Here is a 24,014-nt window from a genome sequence, read left to right as displayed (position 1 = left end):
GGACTATGCCAAAAGCTTGCTGGCAGTTGAACATTATGGAGAATCAGTTGTCCGGCATGAAACCTTGCTCCTTGTTTTCAGTCTGTTTAGCAATACAGATGTAGTAACAGCTCTAGTTTCATTCATGTGAGTGTAGGTGCGAGGTTTAAGTATGATACGTTGATGTAGGACTCTTCATTCTGAATAATAGGGGTGAAGGGCCCAATTGGTCATGAATATATATGTGCCCTTATTTTGCTTTGTCTAGGGCAGATGAGACGACAGTCAGCACAAGGACCTGGAATACATGGGTGTGCAGACAGCATATCCTCGGATGTCGTGCATCCAAGCAGGCTGCTTTCTCAGCAGAGGTAGAGATGGACAGGAGCAAGAGGAATACCTGCAAAACAGCACAGTGAAGACATCTGAGGCAATAAAAAGGATGTGTGGGCTGATTCTCCACATAGGGAAAAACACTCCTGGTCATATTCTGATAGTTTAAATTTGACTCACATCTTTGAGGCTACCAGCCTGTACAGGCAAGGTATGTGATGCTCATAGGAAGCATCATGTGGGTGGAACTTAGGCTGTCCCAGTAGGAAGCTATTGGCCTGCTGATACGTATTTTCTGTGGTTTGGTTCAAGTTTCTTCTTTTCTCATGTGAGACAGAACTGCAGCCTGGCATGTGGAGAAGGAAATGCTTCTGACATCCTGAGACAGGTGACAGAGAAAAGCAGGAGAGAGGCTGTCTCACAGCTTTGGCAAAATATGCTTACACAAGTCGTAATAATCCATAAATAAAGGGAGATACAGCTCGAGCTGTTTACTGCCAGGGACCAGGATATATTGTCCAGCAGGGCAAATTTTATTTGAACCCCTGAGATGTTTGCTTTGAAATCTTACAGTTGTTTTTATTTTCAGACACTTTTTCCTTCAGTGCAATATGTTTCTTCACACATATTCCTTCCATCTCCCTCCCACCTAAAATGAAGTTTCTAGGTGTGAGATGATTAGCGTTATCTGAGTATAAAAAAATATCAAAATATCTTCATCCTCAGCTGAGTGCTCTAGCGAAATAGTTGGGAGACAAGCTTCCTCTACATACAGGTAAGGGTGCTAAGCAAGCATAGACACACATACATATAATGCATATGTATGTACACATATATGAAATTCTAGTATTGCACATTAAATTATTTTTATTCCGTTAATAACTAAAAAAGAAGAAACAAGGTATTTACAACAAAGATGATTTTCCTTAAAAATGTTCATGGAATCATAGGTTGGTTTGGGTTGGAAATGACCTTAAAGATCTTGGTCATCCAGATCCCGCCCCCCTGCTGTGGGCAGGGACACCTCCCGCTGGATCAGGTCGCTCAAACCCTCATCCGACCCGGCCTCGAACACCTCAGGGGATGGGGCGTCCACGATTTCTGTGGGCAGTCTGTTCCAGTGCTTGGATATTAGATATTCTTTTTAAGCCCGGGTTAATCACTACGGCTCAGCTCCGCCAGGGGAGGTTTAGGCTGAACATTAGGAAGAAATTTTTCACAGAAAGGGTCATTGGGCGCTGAAACAGGCTGCCCAGGGAGCTGGTTGAGTCCCCTTCCCTGGAGGTGTTTAAGGCACGGGTGGACGAGGTGCTAAGGGGAATGGTTTAGTGTTTGATAGGAATGGTTGGACTCGATGACCCGGTGGGTCTCTTCCAACCTGGTGATTCTACTCTATGACGCGGCTCCAGACCTTGCGCACCCAGGGGGCGTGGCCGTTGCAAGAGGGGGCGTGGCCTGTGCTGTGGGAGGCGTGGCCTAGAGGGCGCGGGTGGGCGACGGGGGCGTGGCCAATGCTAAGGGGCGTGGCCTAGCGGAGGGGGTGCGGTCTATGCAGCGGGAGTGCTGTTTGGTCGGCGGGGGGCGTGGCCTATGGGGTCAGTGGGCGTGGCCTCCCGGCGCCGTGCGGCGGGCGGAAGTGCTCGCCCATCCCGTGCCCTCCCGGTGTGCTCCGGGTGTCCGGTGACCCCTTCCCTTCCCCCGCCGGGCGGAGCGCGTCATGGCCGCCTCGAAGCCCGTGGAAGCGGCGGGCGGCGGCGGAGGCGGCGGCGGCGGGGGGTTGTCTCGCTGGCAGCTGGCGCTGGTGCTGGGGGCGCCGATCCTGCTGGGCGCCGGCGCGCTGTACCTGTGGGGGCGGCGCGCGGCCCGGCGCAAGGGCGCGAGCGAGCGCAAGACCCCCGAGGGGCGCGCGAGCCCCGGGCCCTCCTCCCCGCGCCCCTCCTCCTCCTCCTCCTCCGGCGGCGGCGGCGGCGGAGGGCAGCCCGATGGGCCCGGCCGCGAGGACACGGTGAGCGCGCGGACACCCCCGGGCCGGCAGCCGTTAGAGCCGCCGCCGCTGTGAGGGGAGCGGCGGCCCCCGGGGAGCAGCGGGGAGCGGAGGCGGCGCGATGGGCCTGCAGGAGGCGCGCCCGCCCGCCCCGGGAGCCGGGCACGGCGGGAAGGTGTGCCGGGGGAGGGGTAGGGTGGGTATCGGGAGAAGGCTCTTCGCGCAGAGGGTGGGGGAGCTCTGGAGCCGCTCCCCGGGGAAGCAGGCACGGCTCCAAGCTTGACAATATCCCAGAAGCCTTCGGGCGACGCCCTCAGACACATGGGGTGAAATTGGGGGTTGTCCTGTGCGGGGACAGGAGTTGGACTCGGTGATCCCCATGGGTCCCTTCCAGCTCAGGTCATTCCATGATTCCACGAAGTCTATGCCAACCACAGAGGATGCATGTGAGGGGATGGATGGAGGCATGCCGGGGTGGGTGTCCTCATCATCGAGTGATATCACTGAAGGGAAAAGCTGAAAGGGGGACAAGTGCCCAGAAGACGAGGCTTCCCTTTGCTTTCCCCACCGGGCATAAAGGGGTCCCAGGGGACTCGGGTCTCTGTAGGGTAGGTGCTCTGCAAGGTGAGGAGAGGGGCGGATACTCAGCCTGCAGGAGGCAGAGCAGGGCACCCTGCAGGCTTGAGGAAGTGGGAGTGGTGGGAAGATAGAATCATAGAATAACCAGGTTGGAAGAGACCCACCAGATCATCGAGTCCAACCATTCCTAACAAACACTAAACCATGCCCCTTAGCACCTTGTCCACCCATGCCTTAAACCCCTCCAGGGAAGGTGACTCAACCACCTCCCTGGGCAGCCTGTTCCAGTTCCCAATGACCCTTTCTGTGAAGAATTTTTTCCTAATGTCCAGCCTAAACCTCTCCTGGCAGAGCTTGAGGCCATTCCCTCTTGTCCTGTCCCCTATCACTTGGGAGAAGAGGCCAGCTCCCTCCTCTTTACAACCTCCTTTCAGGTAGTTGTAGAGAGCCATGATGTCTCCCCTCAGCCTCCAGATGTCCCAGGGGAGGGTCAGGTTGGATATCAGGTAAGGATTCTTCACCTAGAAAGTGGTAGAACACTGGAACAGCTCCCCAGGGAAGCAGTCACGGCTCTAAGCCCCTCAATATCCCAGAAGCCTTCAGATAACGCCCTCAGACACATGGGCTGAAGTTTGGGGTTGTCCTGTGCGGGGACAGGAGTTGGACATGGTGGTCCCCGTGGGTCCCTTCCAACTCAGGTCGTTCCATGGCTCCACAAAGTCTATGCCAATCACGGAGGATGCATGTGAGGGGATGGATGGAAGCGCACTGGAGCGGGTGCATTTGAGTGGTGTCCTTATCATTGGGTGCTGTCACTGAAGGAAAAAGCCAGAATTGGGAGAAGGTCCCAGAAGACCAGGCTTCTGTTTGCCTTCCTTGCAGGGAATAAAGGGATCCAAGGGTTGCAGGTTGCTGCTAGGGCAGGTGTTCTGCAGGGTGAGGGGAGGGGTGGATGCTCAGCTACCAGGAGGCAGTGCAGGGCAGCCTGCAGGCTTGGAGAAGTGGGAATGGCAGGGGAGGGTCACATTGGATATCAGGAAAAGGTTCTTCACCCAGCGGGTGGTGGAACACAGGAACGGCTCCCCAGGGAGGCAGTCACAGCACCAAGCCTGACAATATCCCAGAAGCCTTTGGACAATGTCCTCAGACACATGGGATGAAGTTTGATGTTGTCCTGTGCAGGGACAGGAGTTGAACCCAATGATCCCGGTGGGTCCTTTGCAGCTCAGGACATTGTATGATTCCATGTAGTCTCTATGTCAGCCGTGGAGAACACGTGGGAGAGGATGGATGAAGGCATGCTGCAGCAGATGTGCTCAGGTGGCGTCCTTGTCATTATCACTGCATAAAACTGGGAGGTTGGCTCCTGTGAGCATAGGATGCTCATAACTGGGCTTATTGCTCATCATCCTGTTGTTGGTAGTGCTTCAGTCAGCGTGTGTGAATTTGTTCCGGTCGTCGTGTGTTATTGAATGCCTCTTGTTGCAAAGTATGCATTAAGCAGGTTAGTGTGGATCTGACAGCCTGCTGCTTGTTAGGTGAATGTGCTTCTACTTCTGAGGTGTCAAATAGTTATGAGTAAGTTGCTTCCAGAGTTAGTACTTTGAAAAGGAGTTCTGTGATCTGTTTTGTATTAGTCTGAGATGCTGGGTACAGCGAAGTGGAGAGAAAACACAATTAAAATCTTTTTAGAAAGAAATATTTTCCATTAAAGTACAAAAGCCATACTGTTAAGTAACTGAGACTTCTGAGTAGAGTTTGCTTAAATAGATTACCTTTATTCCATTGTAAATTACCTTTCTGAGAATTTTCAGATCAAACTACCTATACAAAAACTGAAAGGCAACATGGAAAATCAGAGTCCAAACCAGATCTATGATCTCTTGTATGCCCGTAAGTGGAAAGGTGTGTCTCAGGCACATCAACAGTCATAGGTGTATCATGGTGGTCACGTTGTATTACTGAGGTGAGGTTACAATTGACGAGGATGTTTAAAGTGGTGGATTTGACAAACTGGTCAGCTTTGATAAGATAATACCATTGAAATATTCTTCTCATTCCTGTGTACCACCTGAAACACTCTCAACTGTCAGACCACAGGCTTAAACTTCCTGACTGAAATGATCAGGAGAGAAGCCACCTTCAGGAGATTGGAAAAGGACAATTTTAACCCTCATCGTTTCAGTGTTGAAGATTAGTGTTATGTGAATGGGCAGGCAGTGACAGGAACACATGGAAGTGGTGGGAGGAGGTCAGCTTTGCAACTAGTGAATCATAGTTACCCTTAGGCATTCCTGGAAGTGTAGTGAGCTGCCATACCCATGCTGGACCTGGAGACTGTTATTTGAATGCAGTGATTTTTTCCTTTATGGACAGCAGTACTGAGCAAGTATTGTTAGGAGGACAAATTAAGACTTTGCATACTGTGGTAGCTTGGGCTTGTGGCCGCAAACAGCGTCTAGCATATTAATGGCAGTGTTGCTACGTGTGAGCTCTGCTGTGCAGGCTGCTTGTAGCCTTTGTGTAGCTGCAGTGACTTTGCTATTTAACTCTGGGTTTCTTGGTTGTATTTCTGAATTGCAGTATGTACTACGAAGTGGTTTGTAGTAATTTTGTAGTTGTACTTGAAGCAAGTGCTTAAAACGCTTTCAACACTTGTATAGCACTTGATTTAAAATATTGCACGTCTAGCACTTTCAGATTGATTCACAAATTAAATTGCTGGAACACTCTGTGCATCTAAGAATAAGTATGTGACTGAGTGGTATGAGCTGGAGTTCCTTGAACAGTGTCATTGTTTATACAGTAAAGAAATGAGAGATATTACTTAGGAAAGCTGTAGAAGAATGGGTCAGATTTGCCTGATTACATAAGATAATTCTCTAGCTGGTTAAAATATGGCTGCAGCAGAAAAATCAATGTGGCTGAAGGTTCCCTTGACTACTTTATGTGTGTGTGGAGGGTTGCTTTCCTGTTCCTGATATCCAAAGCGGTGATGCCATGTAGATTTTGTTTCTACACATTTTATTAGTCATGGATATTCTTGATAAGACCCATAATTGAAAATACAACTGTCGTAGGTGCTTTGTATCAACTACCTACATTGTATCAGTCTGCCTTTCTAATGTAGTGGGATATTTTCTTAAACTTGGTCAGATTTCAGGTACAAATCTGTACACTGAATAAGAGGTAGTAATTAATTTTACAGACTAAACACAGGAGAGAAGTCTTTTAGAAATCGCATAGGTCAATAACGAATATGCTACCAACAGCTCTGTGTGTGTGTGTGTGTGTGTGTGTGTGTGTGTGTGTGTGTCAGGTAACTATTCTTTTACTCATAAATGTGATTTAGTACTCAGGCTTTTTCATTCATTTAATTAAATCGGCTTTTGTATCAATTTCATGATCAGTTCACTGTTTCTGAAGACACAACCTTAAATTTTTTTGTTTGTTCTTTGAAAATATGTGGGGTCTGAAATCTTCATTGTTTTTAGTGAGTCTTCTTACCATTTTGCATGCAGGTCAGCCTTTTCTTTCACCTGCTGCACAGTGAAATGCTTTCCCCAGGCTGCATCTGCACTAGAGTCTCCTGGCATAGATGCACTGGCCAACTGTGCGATCCGCAACTGACGTTGTGTTGGCAGAAGCTGTTAGCGTAGACACTATATCGGGAGAAGCTGAACTGCTTTGGATATTCCTTCTCTTGTAAGCACAGCTCCTCAGCGGTACAGTAAACTGGTGTTGTTGGACAAGTTAAGTGCTGATGATAAAACTGCATCTGTGGATGACTTTGCTATTGCAAGGTCAGAAAGTCAAATGGCATCTGTTAATTACAGAAGTTGTTGGTGTTTCTTACAATTTGGGTGGAATGTGTTTTAGTTACTAACAGCAGGTGCTTTTTACATGCTCTGTTTGTTTGTGGTAGATATTGCATAACTGAAATGCAAAGCAGTTTACTTCTCCAGTATGTTTATTGAATTAATTGATGCTCAGCTGGCTTTTTTTTTTTTTTTTACTTATTCCATGATAACTTGTTTATGCCCTTCTTGTCTGACAGGAGCAAGCAGTTGAGGTAATGTGTTGGCTGCTTCGATATTTTTTTTCTCTGAAGTTGAAATTGTTGCCTATTGCAAGTCTGTGATAGTCCAAATTTCACCCCTTAACTCTTTCAGTAAGTTCGTAGGCTAAGCTTCTCCATTTGGGATGTGAGGCAGGCATCAAGCAGAGATTCTTGATAGTTTAGTCAGCCATGTGGCTTTGTGTATTGCAGACAAAGCCATTTGGGTCTGCAACAGTTCACTGGCTTTGCACGTTTTCCTCTGAGATGAAGATAGCCCTTGAGTGCAGTGGTGGGTGAACGTGGCCAAACTCCTTGGCTTCTGTGGTGCCACATGCAGGAACAACAGCCAACTAGCATGGCTGCTTTCCAGTATCTATTTTGATAGCAATTGTGGAATATGCCTGTCTCGCTGCTGTGGCATTAGATCAGTGTGTGAACGGATTAAACCCCTTTGTCTAAATATACTTATGTTGATAGTTATTCTGAACTGATCTCAGCAATGTAAAAAGTCACTTCTGTTGTACTGTGCACCTGTTGCCTGACAAATCTCACTATGGACCTACTGTTAGGCTTCTGTGTTTCATGCCAGCTGTGGTGGACAGGTGTAGAAAACAAAAATGTGTATAATAGCAGTAGAACAATTGTTAGACTCTTGGCAGCTCACGTGCAGCTTGTCTATTCATAGTAGGTGTGAACGGCAAACTCATTTAAAAGGAAGGTGACTGATGGAGAATGATGACAAATTATACTATAAACTTGCTTAATTATTTCTAACTAGAATATGACCTTGTTTGCACTCTGAATTTATATCTTAAGCTTATGTGGACATAACTTTTCTCATTGTGAGTTTAGTGGTAAGGAGAATCTTAAAGCCATTTATACTTGGTTAATACCTTTCAGTATAGGTCTGAGATAAGATGAACATTAGTCAAAAAAAAAAAAGAAAGATAGGTATTCAGGAACAGCAGGTATTCAGAAAACGCCACTTTTCTTTGGTACCTGATCTCATCAAGCGGGTCCTCTCACTTAGAGAGAAAATTAGAGGTCTAGACCAGGGCTTTTTTGTTAGGTTTTTTTTCCACAAGTTGATGAATTATGATGACTGAAACAGTAGTCCCCTTCCATGTCATCTGTCAGACAAGGGCTCATGCAAATCCTTTTCAACCAAAAGAAAATGCTGAAACTTGCTGCTCATGCTTCTGTTTTGAATCACTGTTGTCATTGTCTGGCAGCAAATTTCTTGTTCTGCTATAAAAAACAACCTCCCTCAAATATATGAACTTCTGAACTGCTGTTTAACTATATTGACATTCCTGAGGGTTAATAAGCTTAATTATTCTCACAGCTGGCAGTCAGTTGCAGATAAGTTGCTGTTGTTTGCATGCATTTTGTGAGGAAAGCACATTTGCTGAGCTTTAAGTAACAGTGAAGAAATTTTTGTCAATGTTGTCTGGTCTTTAGGCAGTTAGCAATCTGCCTGTTGAGTTGCCTAGATAACTGAGTGCTTCTCAAGTACACACATGGCTTAAACTCTGTTTTAAGACTTGTTAGTGAACAGTGGCTGAAAGCAGTCCTAAGTACTGAGAAGTTTTGGGGTTGTTTGGTTTGGTTTTTTTTATGCAACTGCTGATAACTTCTGTACTGTTTATACTGCCTCGGCAGATAACTGATTATGAACTTCCATTCATTTTATTGGACTGGCTTGCTTGTTGCACAGATTCATTGACCAGAAGGTGACAAACTGTGAGAGCTTTTCTTGCTCTGTATGGACACTCACCTTTGGGACTAAGAATGTCCAGTGCAGCATATAGAAATGCAGCAGGTCAGGTGAGAAGTGGTGAAATTGGAAAATAATGTCTAGAAAATTGCAAGAAAATGGAAGAAGGTGTGACATTTTTTGATAACTTGTGCATGAGGTACATGAAGTTTGCTTCTGTAATCAGTTTCTTATTTGTGTACAACTTCAGTGTAGCAAATGAGAAGAACTGGAGGGCTGAGAAGCAGTGGCTTAGAAATTTTATCATGGTTAAATCTAAGGCTTGACAAACTATTTCAAAAACTGATATGGTGCTAAGAATTAATTTTCATATTTTCATTTATACTGTTATGAAAAGGCATTGCAGCATTAACTACAGCAAAATAAACCCAGACAATGAACAACAGAAACATACGAAAGCAGAAGAGACTCATGAGATTTAGTTTTTTTAGTGCTTTTGGCTTCTTCATTTTATAGTGCAGTTAGCTAAGTTGAATATGTAACTTTAAACAAAACATGAAGCGCTTTTTTGAGGAAAAAAAGGTTACAAATATTCATAATTTCATGATTTCTAAGAAAATTCATCTCATCAGGATCATTATTTTTAAAGAGTTGTATTTAAAATCTGGTATTGTGTTTTATCACAATAAAGATTCGGCTACAACATTTTGTTATTTTTAATGCACAATTTCTGTTCAATCTGTGTGGGATCCATTCTTCATGGGTGTGAGATCTAAGTGAGTCTATATTTTCATCTTAAGTCCTTATCAGACTGGGTTTATTGATGATACAGAGCTGTATCGGCCTTTATGTTTAAAAGGCAGCCATTTAGTTCAGTGGTGTGTGTACTGCTTGCATACTGAGGACTGAGACCTTATAGAGACTTTCCAGTAACTGAAGGGGACCTGCATGAAAGGTTTCGGGAAGACAAAACGGCTTTGTTTTCCCTACAGGTTTTATTCATCTTGCTCAGTAGGTCTTTCCACAAAGCGTTTTCCATATTTAATTCATAGTCTGCTGAGTCAGCTCTGGTCTTATAGGTTATATGTGTTTCAGTTGGAAACTTTTCTTACATTAATTGCTTTGAAGGCTTTGTTGTCTTCACATATTTAGTCTTTGGAGCAATTACTTATTCCATTGGTTCTTCTGATGACTCATCACATAAACAGGTTTTAATCTTAGCTTTCCAAAGAGAATTCACTGCGTTGTTTAATACCATTGTGGTGAATCTTCTGAAAAGGTTATCTTTGATGTGATGTACTTGCAAAAGAAAATCTGTTGTGTTTTTCCAGGTAAAGGAAGAAGGGAGATTTTTCAGAAGTCTAGACTAGAGCTTAGTACTCAGTTTCATTTTATATCTTTGAAGATCAGCCCATAAGCACATAGTTTGTGTGTGGTGATGCTTTTCCTATTTGAAATGACCTACCACTTTCTTTTTCAGAGCCCTCTTGATAGAGCCCAAGCAGCCAAGAACAAAGGAAACAAATATTTTAAAGCAGGAAAGTATGAGCAAGCTATTCAATGTTATACTGAAGCTATCAGCCTGTGCCCTCCTGAGAAAAACCTTGATCTTTCTACCTTCTATCAAAATAGAGCTGCTGCCTATGAACAACTGGTAAGAAGTTAGATAATTATGTGTTTATGCTAAAAAGATGCATTATAAATTGTTTATTTTGTGATATCCACTGAATGATCCCAGGTAACGATATCTACTGCCAGGTAATGATATTTTCACAACAAGATACTGTAGCTTGCAGCTGTTTTTTATTAGCTCATCATACTTTTCCACACATAAATAAAATTATTTTCTGTTAACTATTCTCAGTCTGTGTGATGTAATTCTTGTGTGTACCTTTCTTGTTAGACAAGGTTTTAATTTCTTATCCTCTGGAATAATTTGCTTGTATATAAGTTAATTTTACTTCTCTCTACTTGAGTGTTTCTTTAACTCTTAGGTGAAAGTTCAGGTATTTTGGAAGGCTGTTGCTTCAAAAATTAAATAAGAAATCACAAAACCCTCTAAAGCTCAATACCTAAATTTTGCACACATGGAAGTAAAATTAACTTGATAGCTGAGTATATTTGATGTTAGTTTTAGAAGTCAACCAGTGTTGTATCAATGGATCTGCTTATTAGGTCAAGTTGGTGAGCTGTGTGAAGGAGTGGGAAAATTGGATTTGTACAGTGTGAAGTATTAAGTGGGAAACTATGATTAGACAAAGCTAGTCTTGAAAATTAGAGGAGAAATAAAACAGTTATTGTCTAATCAGATACTACTTATAACGCAAATTCATGCCATAAGGAATCCCAAATGGGTGTGCTTCCTTTTGTTTCAGTTCTTAGAAAAGCCTATTTTGATACATACCTTTTGCACAAAAATGGATACAAGGGTATTTAGTTTTTAATATCCTTGACCAGGTCTGCTCCAACATATTCATTTATCATCCCTTTGTGGTAACATAGCGTAGTAAATTGAAGTAAGAAGTTTGGGTTTTTTAAACAATTTCTTACAGCTTTGTTAAGCTTGTTTGTTGGTTTTCATCTCTTTTTTTTTTCTTTTTTTTTTTCTATTTGTTTAGTACTAGTCTTTCAGTCCCAATGTTGCCTCCTGCAAGCATCTTCACATCAACTCATCGTCTTCCCCCATATGCTTTGCACAACTGTCTGGTTTCATTTTTCTGTAGGAATTCCTTTTCTGTTTTGTGGCTCTTCTGGTGCAGGTGGCTTCCAGTGGTACCTGACAGTTTCTTACTGAGAAACTTGCAGAAATAGAAGCAAGCAGGTAGAACCAGAGCCCTGGGAAACGGCAGCTACCGTTAGGTGGGCATGACCCTGGAGTTGGTAGTGGAAAGCTAATATAATGCAGCTGAGTAGGACCTCTCTCATTTTGTTTTCTACTCACAGCAAAAATGGACAGAAGTGGCACAAGATTGCACAAAGGCTGTTGAGCTTAACCCTAAATATGTAAAAGCTCTCTTCAGACGCGCAAAAGCTCATGAAAAGCTAGACAATAAGAAGGAATGTTTAGAAGGTGAGTGTCTCTTGATGTGTATACTTAAAACTGGAATTAGCTCAGTTATTTGGAGAAGGATGACTTCTGGGATTGTTTTTATTTCTGTAACTACAGTAATACAGAATTATTTATTTAAAACCATTCATATTTATGGCAAATATGTTTTCTTGTATGAAGAAACCTTTTCCTGTTTTTCAAGCTGTCATCCACTTAGATCTGAAATAGCTGCTTCAGCCGCTCAAGGTGTTCTTTTTCCAAGAAACACCCTACGTTTTATTTTAAAATTTATGTAACATGTTTAGTGGATAATCCAGACAACAGTCATTCTACTTCCATACAGCAACAAACTTTCTTACTTGTTTTTTTTAGAGAATGCGTGCTACTACAGAAACCAAGGTGGTTTTTCAGGTGGAGATATGTTGTCAGAAACAAGAATATTGCAGTCATTTAAATGCTTTTTGCCAGTATAAAAGGGAAAACGGCTTTAGAAGCATTTTGTTCTGATGTATAAACATTATGAAAATTGGAATAGATTTTTAAAAAAAACCTTTTTAATATTAACACTATGAGTTCAGCAGAAACTACTGTGTCATATCCTTCCAAACAGTGTTTGTAACACACTACGTTTTGAACTGTCAGGAATGTGTGAAAATTAAGAAGTACTGCAGATCAGGTGTGTTGTCTGAGGGCACTTTTGAACTAAGGGACACGTTTTGAACGGGCGCATAAGAGTACATTTCACACTGCAAAACGTGATTTGGGCAGTGATGAGTTAACATTTGCAGAGGTTTCTGTGTGTGAATGAAAGGGATGTGATACCAGCTAGTACTTTAAATAGACCAGCAAAGTATTCCTCTTAGACTCCCATACAAGGACAGGCTGAGAGAATTGGGCTTGTTCAGCCTGGAGAAGAGAAGACTCCAGGGAGCCCTTATAGTGACCTTCCAGCACCTGAAGGGGCCACAGGAAAGCTGGGGAGAGACTTTTTATGAGGACGTGGAGTGATAGGATGAGGGGGAATGGCTTTAAATTGGAGGGGGGGAAGATTTAGACTAGATGTAAGGAGGAAATTCTTCACAATGAGGATGGTGAGGCACTGGAACAGGTTGCCCAGGGAAGCTGTGGTTGCTCCATCACTGGAGGTGTTCAAGGCCAGGTTGGATGAGGCCTCGAGCACCCTGATTTACTGGGAAATGTCCCTGTCCATGGCACGGGGGTTGGAGCTGGGTGATCTTTAAGTCGCTTCCAACTCAAACCGTTCTATGATTCTATGAACTTGCTCCATTCCAAAGAGGTGAGCAGAAAAATTTGACATATAATATGGGAAGATACCTTAAACCGAGGAAGAAGTGAGATGTGATGGGACTGAATGTGAATTCTAAAAGTAGAAAATTAGGACCAGTCCCAGAAGAGAAACTGTGTTAGCACTTTTAATGTGAACATAAGGTGAATGTAATTACTATCTTCAAAGTTTCAGAATGGTGGAAGTCCTTATTGGAAGTATACATTTCACTGTTCACCTAAGTGTGTTTGTCTCTGGATAAAAACATGAAGGTAAAAATAAATACAATTTCTTTAATTCACTGTCATGAAGTCCTTTTATCACAAGGAAGTCATTTGAGATACAAATTTGTACCTTGGAAAAAATGATAGATACAGCAAACTGGAAACAGAGGCTTTTACCCTTGAACAGGATGTGTATGAGTTTGGCAGTGACTCATTGTAACAGTGGCACGTTTTAGCGTACTGCAGTGACTATCAGAATTTGCCTTTAATCTCACATTCGTATGTTGTTTCCTAGATGTCACTGCAGTCTGCATTTTAGAAGCCTTCCAAAACCAGCAAAGTATGCTATTAGCCGATAAAGTTCTTAAACTCCTTGGAAAAGAAAAGGCCAAAGAGAAATACAAGGTAAGACTTGTGATGTTTCTGACAAACTCTGATTTTACCCAACTAGTTGTTGAAATTCTGTCAGTTGTTGTAAGCAAGTCACCGTCTTCATCTACTGAGGAGTAAGATTTAACAGGAATGATTTTGTACAAAGCTACTATTGTACCAATGTTGTTTTCCTTTGGGACCTTTCTAAAGTTATTGAAACCTCAGAGGCGTCTATTTCTAGCAATTATTTCTCTTTAATAATCAAATTTATTATGACATTTAGGAGACACCCTAAGTTGGTGTGCTGCCCCTACATGGAGCTTTTCTGGACTTGCAGCGTCATGGAAAATAATACTGTTCCATCTTTTTATTAGTAGTCAGGCTTCCTGATTCTGTCTTGAAAAATATACCTTCCTCTCCTACCTACCACAGATTACTTGTGATGTTCAGTCGCAGGCTGTTTCTGTTCTCTCTTTGTAAATAGGTGCTCACACTTGTACTTTTCTATTTTGGCACTCAGACCTCTTTGCATTAATGTTTGGAAACTGCAGAGAAGAAGACTATGGAAGTGTAGGAGTAGCCAGGAGCAGTCATTTTAAGTGGCTGTTTGGATACAAAAAAGTAGGGACAGGTATTAAAACGCTTTCACTTGTTATTAAAATGTTCTAGCTTATTGTTTGTCACTGTGGTTGAAGTACTGAAATCCTGAGATGCTGGGTTTCTTTCATACAGAAACTCACATGAATGTGTGCTGTTGAGGTAACAAAAAATGAATTGGGCTATTAGGGTGGTGGTGGTAGCATCGTGAATTAGGTGTGTTTCAAAAAGGCAGTATTATGATTGAACTTAATAGGGAAGTTCAGAAGAGTGCATTCAAATTTTTTTTGCAGGAAAGACTGAATTGTAATTCTTGTGTGCAGGGTTTATTTTGAGCAAGAAATATTTTTCAGTTGTAGAAAGAATTTTGTACCGGGGAAGAATAATTTCTAGGACTTCAAGAAAAATGTGGGATTAGGATATTGCCTCATTAGCCTTCATTGTAATAGACAGCAGCTTCTCTTGGACAACTTGGAGAAAAGGGCAAATTGCAATTCAGAATCTACTTGAGTAGATTCTAATTGAGTTTAGGCTCATGCTTTAACTGACAAGTTTGCATTTACCACCCAATTTATGTGCACGCATACTGCTTTAGAACACCTGCCCAATGTCTGGTGATATCCTAAGAGTCCTCACTGCTAGCCATACATGCAGAAAGGTACTACCTCCCTCCTCTCTTGAGTATCTTCACTTTATTTTTACTGGTGATGGCTATTCTCTTGTGATCTGAAGCTTAAATGATCCATAAAGGTCAAACTGTCAAACCAAAAATAGCAGAGTATCAAATGGGATAGTGGAAAATCATACATTGGTTCTTTCATGATTGAGTTCTGTTAATATCACATTGATTATCCATTTCTGTATTTACCATCTGATTTTACCATCTAATGACTTGAAATTACATTTCTCTGTTTCAGAATCGTGAGCCTTTGATGCCCTCACCACAGTTCATTAAATCCTACTTCAGTTCTTTCACAGATGATATAATCTCCCAACCTTTGCTTAAGGGTGAGAAATCAGATGAAGATAAGGATAAGGAGGGAGAGGCTTCTGAAGTAAAAGAAAAGTGAGTGTACGGTACACTTTGAAACCTTTTGGTATTGGAATTAAGTTTTCAGTGATTTTGACATTCTGCTCAGTGTCACTTGCTGTTGGTTTATAGTTGTTTTCATGCTAAATCCTATGGTAATAACATGAGCCTATGAAAGTAGATCACTATTAAAGTCTTAAGTTTTTAGGAAAGCTGACTGGCTAGTTCCAAACTGTAGGTGGCTTCAATCTGCTAAACAGAAAGGACAATGAGATTGGGAAGATATACTGAATATTTACTAAAGTATCATAGTAAATCTTAGGAGAAAGGAGGACTAGAGAGTACTGAATAATGCGTCTGGAGGAAAGAATGTTTTATACTGAAGGAGAGTTTCCAAGGGAGAAAGCAAGTTAGTCTCTGGATTGGAAAGGAGAAGACAAGCTAGGAGAAGGGTCTCTGTTAATGAAAACTATGAATTTACAGCAACTGAGGCTGAAAGGGTGTTTTATTTTGTTGGAATCAAATTGCACATAAATGAGAGGTTTCTTCTGACAAAGAAAAACTTGAGGTTTTTCTTTTTTTGAGTGGAGCTTAAGCACCACATGAATGGTGCTTTAACTTGCTATGCTGCTTTCCAGTTTATTTTTGGAAGATACCACTGTGGTCAGTATGGAAACCATTGCAAACAGTGTTATGATTTATTTATTTTTTAAAACTAACATAAAATGACCTGACATAGAGACAGATTCACTGAATCCACGACTTTTAGCTTACTGTAATTTCTGCTGTGAAATTCTTTCTTCCACGTAAAAGCGGCACAGTGTTAGGTTTAATATCAGAATATGAAATTCTATCCCAGACTTCTTATTTCAAGGCAGAGATTATTGCTGTCCTTAATATGAAAAAAAAACCTCGAAGGACAAATGAAGGTCAAGTTCAAGAGCTTTAAAAAATTTTGCTTCTTAATTTCCAGTGTAATTTGGCCATTTTTTGTCTAAATTGTTTTCAGTTTGTGGTGGCTTCATACAGGAATATGTGCAACTTGACTTATGCTAGTGTTGTAACTGAGTATAGCAAAAGTTAGTATTTGTTATCATTTAATGAAAAATCTGATTTGGAATTGCACTGTTCAGTGATTGCATGTATATATACAACTGTTCTTGCATCATTTACAGCTCTGGCTATTTGAGAGCAAAACAATATATGGAAGAAGAAAACTACGACAAAATTATCAGTGAAAGCACGAAAGAAATTGAAGCAAAGGGAAAATACATGGCAGAAGCTTTGCTTCTGCGAGCTACTTTCTATTTACTTATTGGCAATGCAAATGCTGCCAAACCAGACCTAGATCAGGTCATCAGCATGGAAGATGCAAATGTGAAGGTAAGAGTCTGTCACAGCTGGATTGTAGTTTGGAGTGAGAAAACATAGAAGTTAGATGATAAACTTGCAATATAATTCAAAAAATCCACCAAGATGGAAGCATGGGCTGATATACTTGAAATGATTCGTTTGTGATTCATCAACTTGAGTTGATTAATTTAGAGTCAATATGAAAGTTATTCCTGCTTAGAATTAATTAAATCTGTCAGTGGGAGAACCTCGTCGAATGAAAAACGTACTGTAATTGCAACAAACTCGGAAGGAATGTTGGAGTGGCTAATGCTTCTTTGAACTTTTTTTTACAGCTCAGAGCTAATGCTTTGATCAAACGAGGAAGCATGTATATGCAGCAGCAGCAACCTGTGCTGTCCACTCAAGACTTCAACATGGCTGCTGATATTGATCCTCAGAATGCCGATGTTTACCACCATCGAGGACAAGTAAGAAACATTAGAGATTTTATCCCAATACTTGAATATTTCAATAAATACTAAAGAAAAATATCAGTACATGATCAGAGACACTTCATATTTTGCTGAAGAAAAGCTTGAACTCCTAATGTGGAACTGTTGCAGAATAAACACACCGTCTCATTCACAGGTTCAAGTCGGGCAGAAGCAGTTTATTTCTGTTGCTGTAGGGAAGAAGGCAGAGCAACAGAGGTTCAGTTCTCTATCAATATGAACTCTGGCTTAAAAGTACTCGAGTTCATATACATTTTCAGCAGATATAAGCTGCTCTGTGAAGGGGCCTGGTATGTGTTGATTAAAGGGAATGGAAGTTTTCTGCAGATTGAAAATTAGTGTTTTACAGTAGCTTCACAGTGAAGAGAATGCTGAAGTGAGCTCCACTCTTGTGGAGGAATGAGAATGTCAGAAAAAAAAAAAAAAAAAGTTGAATGCAAGCTGGGAAAGCCAAAATGTTTCAACCTCCGAGCAGCCCACAGGTATTAACTACAGCGAGGCAAAGCGACTTGAGAAAATACACTGTAGTTTTGGTGACTGGACATACGGCTTTAACATTAATGGTAACAGTCTCAAATGCAAGCATTCTCGATCCCTGCACATGGACTTTGTCTTTTTGCATACGAAGCCAGAGTTTCACTACTGGCTTCATTGTGTTATGGCAGTGATTTTTAGTCATGGGTTTTGTAGGTTTTTAGGCAGTTCCAAAACTGAACTGGAGGTGATATGAATAACTGACACTAGTTGAATTATTTCTGAAGTGTCTGAAGCACAGATTGAATACAGAAATAGGATTTTCTTTCATTTTGGCTAGCTGAAAATCCTGCTTGACCAAATCGAAGAGGCTGTGGAAGACTTCGATGAATGTATCAGATTGCGACCGGATTCTGCCTTGGCTCAAGCACAGAAATGTTTTGCTCTGGTAGGTAACATGCTGGTGTTCATCTCGATGACAACAGCTCAATATATGTTAATAATAAGGTAAAGAAATAATTAAGCAGTTTTTAGTTAGAGTAAGGGTTTGCTGCTTTCATTTTGAAATGTTTGTTCAAACGGCAGGTCATCTCTTTTGTGGTAGAGGAACACAAATCTTCACTCTACTTGTATCACGTAAAATTGATTTAAATAAAGCTTTAATGTTGTGGAAAGTGGTCACCTTCAAAAAATTGGAAACAGACTGTTGCAAGATAGAACAATGCCCTTGCACATAGGAAACTTCTGAGGACAGCCTTGCGCAGCCTGAACAAGGAGGAATTCTAGGCTTGGAATCTCTAGGCTGTTGGAATAGAGGGAGGCTATTAGCAGCTATAAGGCCTTATGGCTTCTTTATTTCACCCTTTCTTCTCTCCAAGTCCACTCTATCAAAAACTTTGACACATAGTAGATTCCTAGAAACAGATTTGGTAGGGATACACAGGAACGTCACCTGCTGGAGCCTGGAATTGTTATGGTGCATGCATCTGATGGGGAATGGGTAGTGGCCTGATGAGCCTTTCTTTTGTATATGGTAGTGTTTCACTTTTTTCCTTTTTTCTTTTTTTTTTTCTTCTTTGAACAGTATCGCCAAGCTTATACAGGAAATAGTCCTTTGTCTGTGCAGGCAGCCATGAAAGGCTTTGAAGATGTCATTCAAAAATTTCCAAAGTGTGCTGAAGGTTATGCACTCTATGCTCAGGTACTTTTTTCTCTCACTTAAAGAAAATGCTGCATTCTCTTGTACCTTTTATCTTCAGTAACGTTTCTTCATTATCTCCTTATACATTTCTTCAAATAATATAAGAAGAGTTTTGAGAATTAAGTTCTGATATAACACATGCTGTCTTTGATGAGCTAGCTGAATATATGGGTAGGCGTGTACCTGGGGTGGAGGAAATAAATGGAGAATTGGTGCAGCAGAGTGTAAGTGATGAGAGTCAAGGGTGGTTACTAGGAGGCAGAGGGCTGGCATGCACTTCCCCTTGAACTCCTGCAAGTGTGTGGCATATCACTTGATGGATGTCTGGGATTCTCCAGGTACTTTGGGAGTTAAATGTATGGAAGTAGGGTAACACTTCCATTCTGCTACAAATGACAGGTACCAGTCAAGATGTTCAGAGCACACTTGTAAGAGAGACTGTCATTTCTTTTCTAAGAGAACATACTGCTCATTCTAGTACAAAGCACGAGATGTTCTGATTTTAAGCAGGCTGGGCAATACGGATGCATTTCCTTTTTTAAGGAAGCGGTTGAGACTTACAAGTAGAGACTTATAGAAAGGTTTTTACTTGCAGTACGCTTGGCATGTTGCTTGTGGTTCTCCTGTTGTGGATGGTACTATGATCAGTAATTTGTTCTCTTAAAGGCTAGCAGCTTTCTTCTAAAAAGCCTCAATTTTGGAACTGAACTCTGGTAACTGCTTTGCCTGGCCTGCTGTGGGATAAGAGAGCTATGTCCAATCTCACGTTGTCAATATGGTTTTAATTAGAATTAGCCTAGCACAGAGTGTGTGTTTTGGTTGTGTATTGACATACAGGTTTCTCTTTTGATGCAGGCACTAACTGATCAACAGCAGTTTGGCAAGGCTGATGAAATGTATGATAAATGCATTGACCTTGAGCCAGACAATGCCACTACATATGTTCATAAAGGGTATGTATTCAGTTTTATGACCCTTTTGTTTAGGGGAACTTGGCATATTTAGATGAATTAACCTGAATTGAATGTTTGTATTTAGAAGTTTAGCCAGAAAAATAACTTTGTGAAAACAGTTTAGTGCTGTTGAATGTAGTTCTACAGTTTCTCTTGACTAAACTCTAAATAAAGTTTCAGGAGAGTCTTATTAATGTTCGTTCCTAACTTAGTATCTACCTGAAGTATATCTGACTTTTACTTAAGCCCTATCCTAATTGTAGCTTTGTGCTTAAGTTTTGTGTTTCATAAAACAACTGAAAACAAGTTGTCTTGTGAGAAGTTTACTTTTTTTTAGAGTCATTAAACTGGTAACATGGCTTATTGAAAGTGACTTTCACATACATGTTTTTAAAAGCCATGAAGCTACTGTCTACCCTGCATTAGGAATTAAGTACATTTGGGATCTTGGGGTGTTTTGCTCACGTGATCAGCGTTTTGGGAAGAGTATGTGAAGTTTGTTCTAAATTTTCTTTCTCTCCTAGTTTACTTCAGCTCCAGTGGAAGCAAGATTTAGACAGAGGGTTAGAACTCATAAGCAAGGCCATTGAAATCGATAACAAATGTGATTTTGCATATGAAACCATGGGAACGATTGAAGTGCAAAGGTAACGTGGAGTTGCTTAATGATGTTGAGTTGCAGCATTAAGAGTTCTTAGTTGCTTTTGAAATTACAGTAGTCCTTAGATGTCCTTATGGATCTTAAGTCTTAAGATCTCAACCCAGTGCTGTGCAAGCCAGCTCTTACCTAAAGTCCTGATTCCTGCTCTGTAACTCTTAGGTAAAGCCTTCTTTTCTCTGTGGCATAATTCTGTTTTATGATCTGACAAGTTCCAGCGTTCACCAATTCCATGCTTACTGGAAAACAAGGAGATGAGTCTGGGTAAATTTAAATAAATCCCTAGGCTTCCTGTGTGTCTAATATAATCCTTAAACATCTTAGTGGATTGTTTGTACTGAGAATCCTGAGCTGTACTCTCAAGCTTGATGTTTTGGGTTTAATTCCAACAGGACTGCAGTTTGCAAGTTCCCAGGGAAAAGAGGAAAGACTGATGCACTGTTCTGTAACAGTGTGTTGTATTGCAGTTGTGCAAATGTTTCCCTTGTAGCTGAGTCTTTTTTTTACATGTCTAGTCATGAAAAAGACAATTTAACTGTTGCCACAAGAAATTTTGCAAGCATTTTCTATTTTAATAATGTGAGCTCTCGTCTGTGCTAGTTTTCCTCTTATGTGTACAAACTCTTTTCAGGGGAGATGAGACTTCATGTAGTTGTCCCAGCATTATTTTTGTAGTAGACTTGGTGTCCTGTGGAGAACATTTTATGCCCCAATACTACCCATGTGGGCTCTCAAGAGCGACGTTAACTGCCTCATAGTTGTTTAGGCTTGGTAGTGACCTCTCTCAGTTTGCACATCATCATCGCAAGTTCTCATGGTGGTTCCTCCCAAAGTCTTTTTAAGTTCTTAGGTGTAAGCCCTGAAGGAAGAACGATGCTGTAGAAAAGGTTGCTTTGCAGGTCTTAATTGGACTGCATTTTGCTTTTTCAGAGGTAACCTGGACAAAGCCATTGAAATGTTCAACAAAGCTATCAACCTGGCCAAATCTGAAATGGAGATGGCCCACCTCTACTCACTCTGTGATGCTGCCTATGCCCAGACAGAAGTTGCAAAGAAGTATGGATTGAAACCACCTACACTGTAAAGAAAGGAGGAGGAAATGACCTCCTAAAGTGAAGTTGCCCACTTCAGCCAGCCCTAGAGACACTGTTGCAGACCATGCTGAATGGTGGAACTTAGGTTTTTTTTTCTCCCCTTCGTGGTGTTGTCATTTGCTACATCTGTTCAATGTTTCAGTGTTGTGGGAGTGGTTGTTCAAGGAAGTACTCGGTGTTGCATCTTGTTCTTTCTGCAACAAAAACCTTAAAGCGTGTTAAGGGAAATCAAGTCGCAGGGGAACAAAAGGAAGATCTTTTGGCCATGCAAATAAAAACTTCACACTGGTTCATTTTGGGTGATTATGTTGTGGGCGATTTTTTCCTTTATCAAACAATATCACAGCATGTGGGGGGGTTTTCCTGTCGATTTTAAAGGTAAAACTAGCCAGTGCTGTAAAATAGGTTTCTTTTTTTATATACAATTAATCCTTTAGAGTTGATTTTAATTTTGCAAAAAAAATAATAATAATTTTCACACTGTTTAACTATAGAGGGGTTTTTTAAGCCAGTAGATGTGGAGAGAATCCTTGTAAATATATGCAAGCATGCACAATCTTCCCTTAAAGGCCCTCCCACCCTCTACATAACTAACTTGGAAATAGTCCTGTGGCAGCTATTAGGGAATTACTTTGGTAGTCCTTATCCACACCCCAGGAAGCCCTCGTGTACTGTAGAGGAAGGAGAACTGGTAAAAAGGTTGGTTGGGGAAAGAGGGCAGGTAACACCGCGCCACGTGTAGGTGGAAGAAGGGCCATGTTCCTGTGTGGAGTCCTTACTTGGATGTCACAGGATATTGTTCTGGAGTGTCCAGATGAACTTTTGAGAACAGAAAGTACTGCTGGGAGTAAAGCTGCCAAGGTAAGGTCATGCTTGCATATAATCTTTGTAATCTGATGCTTTTTCTTTAATGTAACATCTAACAGACCATGTACATTCTCTTTAGTCCCTAGGGACTGCTGTGTTCTGATCTGCTCCTTGTAATAGCCCCTTTGCGGGAATAAATGAGAGAAGGAACAAAGCATAGACTAAAACTTCAAATAACAGATTTAGAATCTGTACTGCTTTCCTCCTTCTTTAGACCCTGTCTTGTCAGAGATTACAAATATTGTAGAAAGGAAGCAACTGTTTGCAAACAGTAGACTGGCAAATTATTAAATACTATTATAAACAATCTTCCTCTAGCTAGGAACCTCCCTGAGGGCTTTCCGGCCTTGGGTTGATCTTTCTGTTTTGGGAGTCAGTCAGGTCAGTCTTGCTTCTCCCTTGGATTGATGTGGCTGGATAAATCTCATGCAAATATTTAACTGATGTAGCTTCACTTACAATACACTAATTTGGGCTCCTTTCCATCCTGAGATCATAGATTCGCTTATGCTGAATTGTCTAACGTAGCTCATATTTTAAAGAAACGAATCATGCTGTGGTCAAACTGTCTTGTTCTTTGCTTGTGACACCATCTAGCAGCAACTTGTATTTTCAACTTGACCTTCCTTTCTCCCAGCAACTACAGTTGAGAATTCAAATGGTGGAGAGTAGACATAAAGACTTACTCATTCTATTTTCGCTAGCTTAGTAGATGATCTGAAAGCATAGTTTTGGTATAGAATTGAAGGTATGGGAAGGTACCAGTGATTTCTAAGGGCACGGCACATAACACCTGTCAGGTTTCTTCTGGAACTTCCAATCTCTGCATCTGTTACCTGAGAACAGAAAACTGCCAGACTAACCGATACGTCCTGTTCTCCTGAGGAGTTTTTATTCGCATGGCCTTATTTACATCAGCATTTTCTCCTCTTCACCCTACCTGTACTCCATTCCTTACCCCTCCCAATCAATTAAGGGAAAAAAGCATGTGCTGTCAAATACTAGCATTCCAAATCATCACGGACTTTTGCCTGTTCTCAAACTAGTTTGAAACTGCACTGAAAGGATGCATTGTCTGTAATTTTTTTGTAAATGACATATCACCTGTAAACTGAAAAAATAAATATTCCCTTCAAGTCTCTCTCTCTCACATGAATAAGAATAGGGTTTGGTGAAAGTGTTTGCTGCAGTGGTTCTCTCTGTGCTTATCTGAGGGTGGAAGAACTAATAGTGCTCGACTCCGGCCATCTTCTCACTTCAACCTTTAAGAAAAAAATGAGGAGGAGAGATGGAATTAACAAGTCTTATCGCCGATTGCTTCCATCACTCGCAGAGGTTTGATCTTGAGAGCTGCTGATCGCCGGCATGAGGAAATCCACCCAGGAAAGCTGGGAATCGGATTAGTTGACACCCTGTTAATGTATGCATGCAAGTCAATCCCTTTAGCCAGGTGCACACATGAACTTTGAGTAGAAGCTGTGTGTAGTCGGGAGCAGGAGCTGCAGTGAAACAAGCGTTACTGCTACTTAAAAAAATAAACCTGTTGAAATAATGTAGGAAGCTACTACTGAAGACTTGGCTAAACAAGGTGTTTTTTAAAGACTCTGGGATGTTGATTCTACACAGAGAGTTGTCTTGCATCTTGATATTGATCACATAGAATCTATTTATGTCAAAGACAAGTTTGCCAAAATGGAGATTAGAAGTTGTG

At 41.4% G+C, this 24,014-nt stretch overlaps 1 protein-coding gene across 1 annotated transcript; it reads left to right on the top strand.

The window, feature by feature from the left end:
* Positions 1 to 1,958: 1,958 nt before the first annotated feature.
* TOMM70 (translocase of outer mitochondrial membrane 70) lies at positions 1,959 to 23,444 on the top strand. Its single transcript, XM_069868137.1, has 12 exons — positions 1,959 to 2,317; positions 10,133 to 10,306; positions 11,596 to 11,722; positions 13,506 to 13,615; positions 15,097 to 15,245; positions 16,385 to 16,592; positions 16,898 to 17,032; positions 17,871 to 17,978; positions 18,615 to 18,731; positions 19,587 to 19,684; positions 20,209 to 20,331; positions 21,273 to 23,444. Exons 1-12 carry the CDS (start codon positions 2,030 to 2,032, stop codon positions 21,424 to 21,426), a joined length of 1,791 nt encoding a protein of 596 aa, XP_069724238.1. The 5' UTR covers positions 1,959 to 2,029; the 3' UTR covers positions 21,427 to 23,444.
* The last annotated feature ends 570 nt before the right edge of the window (positions 23,445 to 24,014 follow it).

Source organism: Phaenicophaeus curvirostris, chromosome 1, assembly GCF_032191515.1.
Source record: "Phaenicophaeus curvirostris isolate KB17595 chromosome 1, BPBGC_Pcur_1.0, whole genome shotgun sequence".
In the NCBI taxonomy this organism is placed as follows: Eukaryota; Metazoa; Chordata; class Aves; order Cuculiformes; family Cuculidae; genus Phaenicophaeus; species Phaenicophaeus curvirostris.
Note: the sequence above shows the minus strand (reverse complement) of the source record. Positions and strands in the feature narration are given on the sequence as shown.

Coding starts and splice junctions, on each gene's coding strand:
- TOMM70 (XM_069868137.1), top strand. CDS start 2,030: ATGGCCGCCTCGAAGCCCGTGGAAGCGGCGGGCGGCGGCGGAGGCGGC. Junction 13,616..15,096: donor AGGCCAAAGAGAAATACAAG/GTAAGACTTGTG, acceptor TCTCTGTTTCAG/AATCGTGAGCCTTTGATGCC. Junction 19,685..20,208: donor ACTACATATGTTCATAAAGG/GTATGTATTCAG, acceptor TTTCTCTCCTAG/TTTACTTCAGCTCCAGTGGA.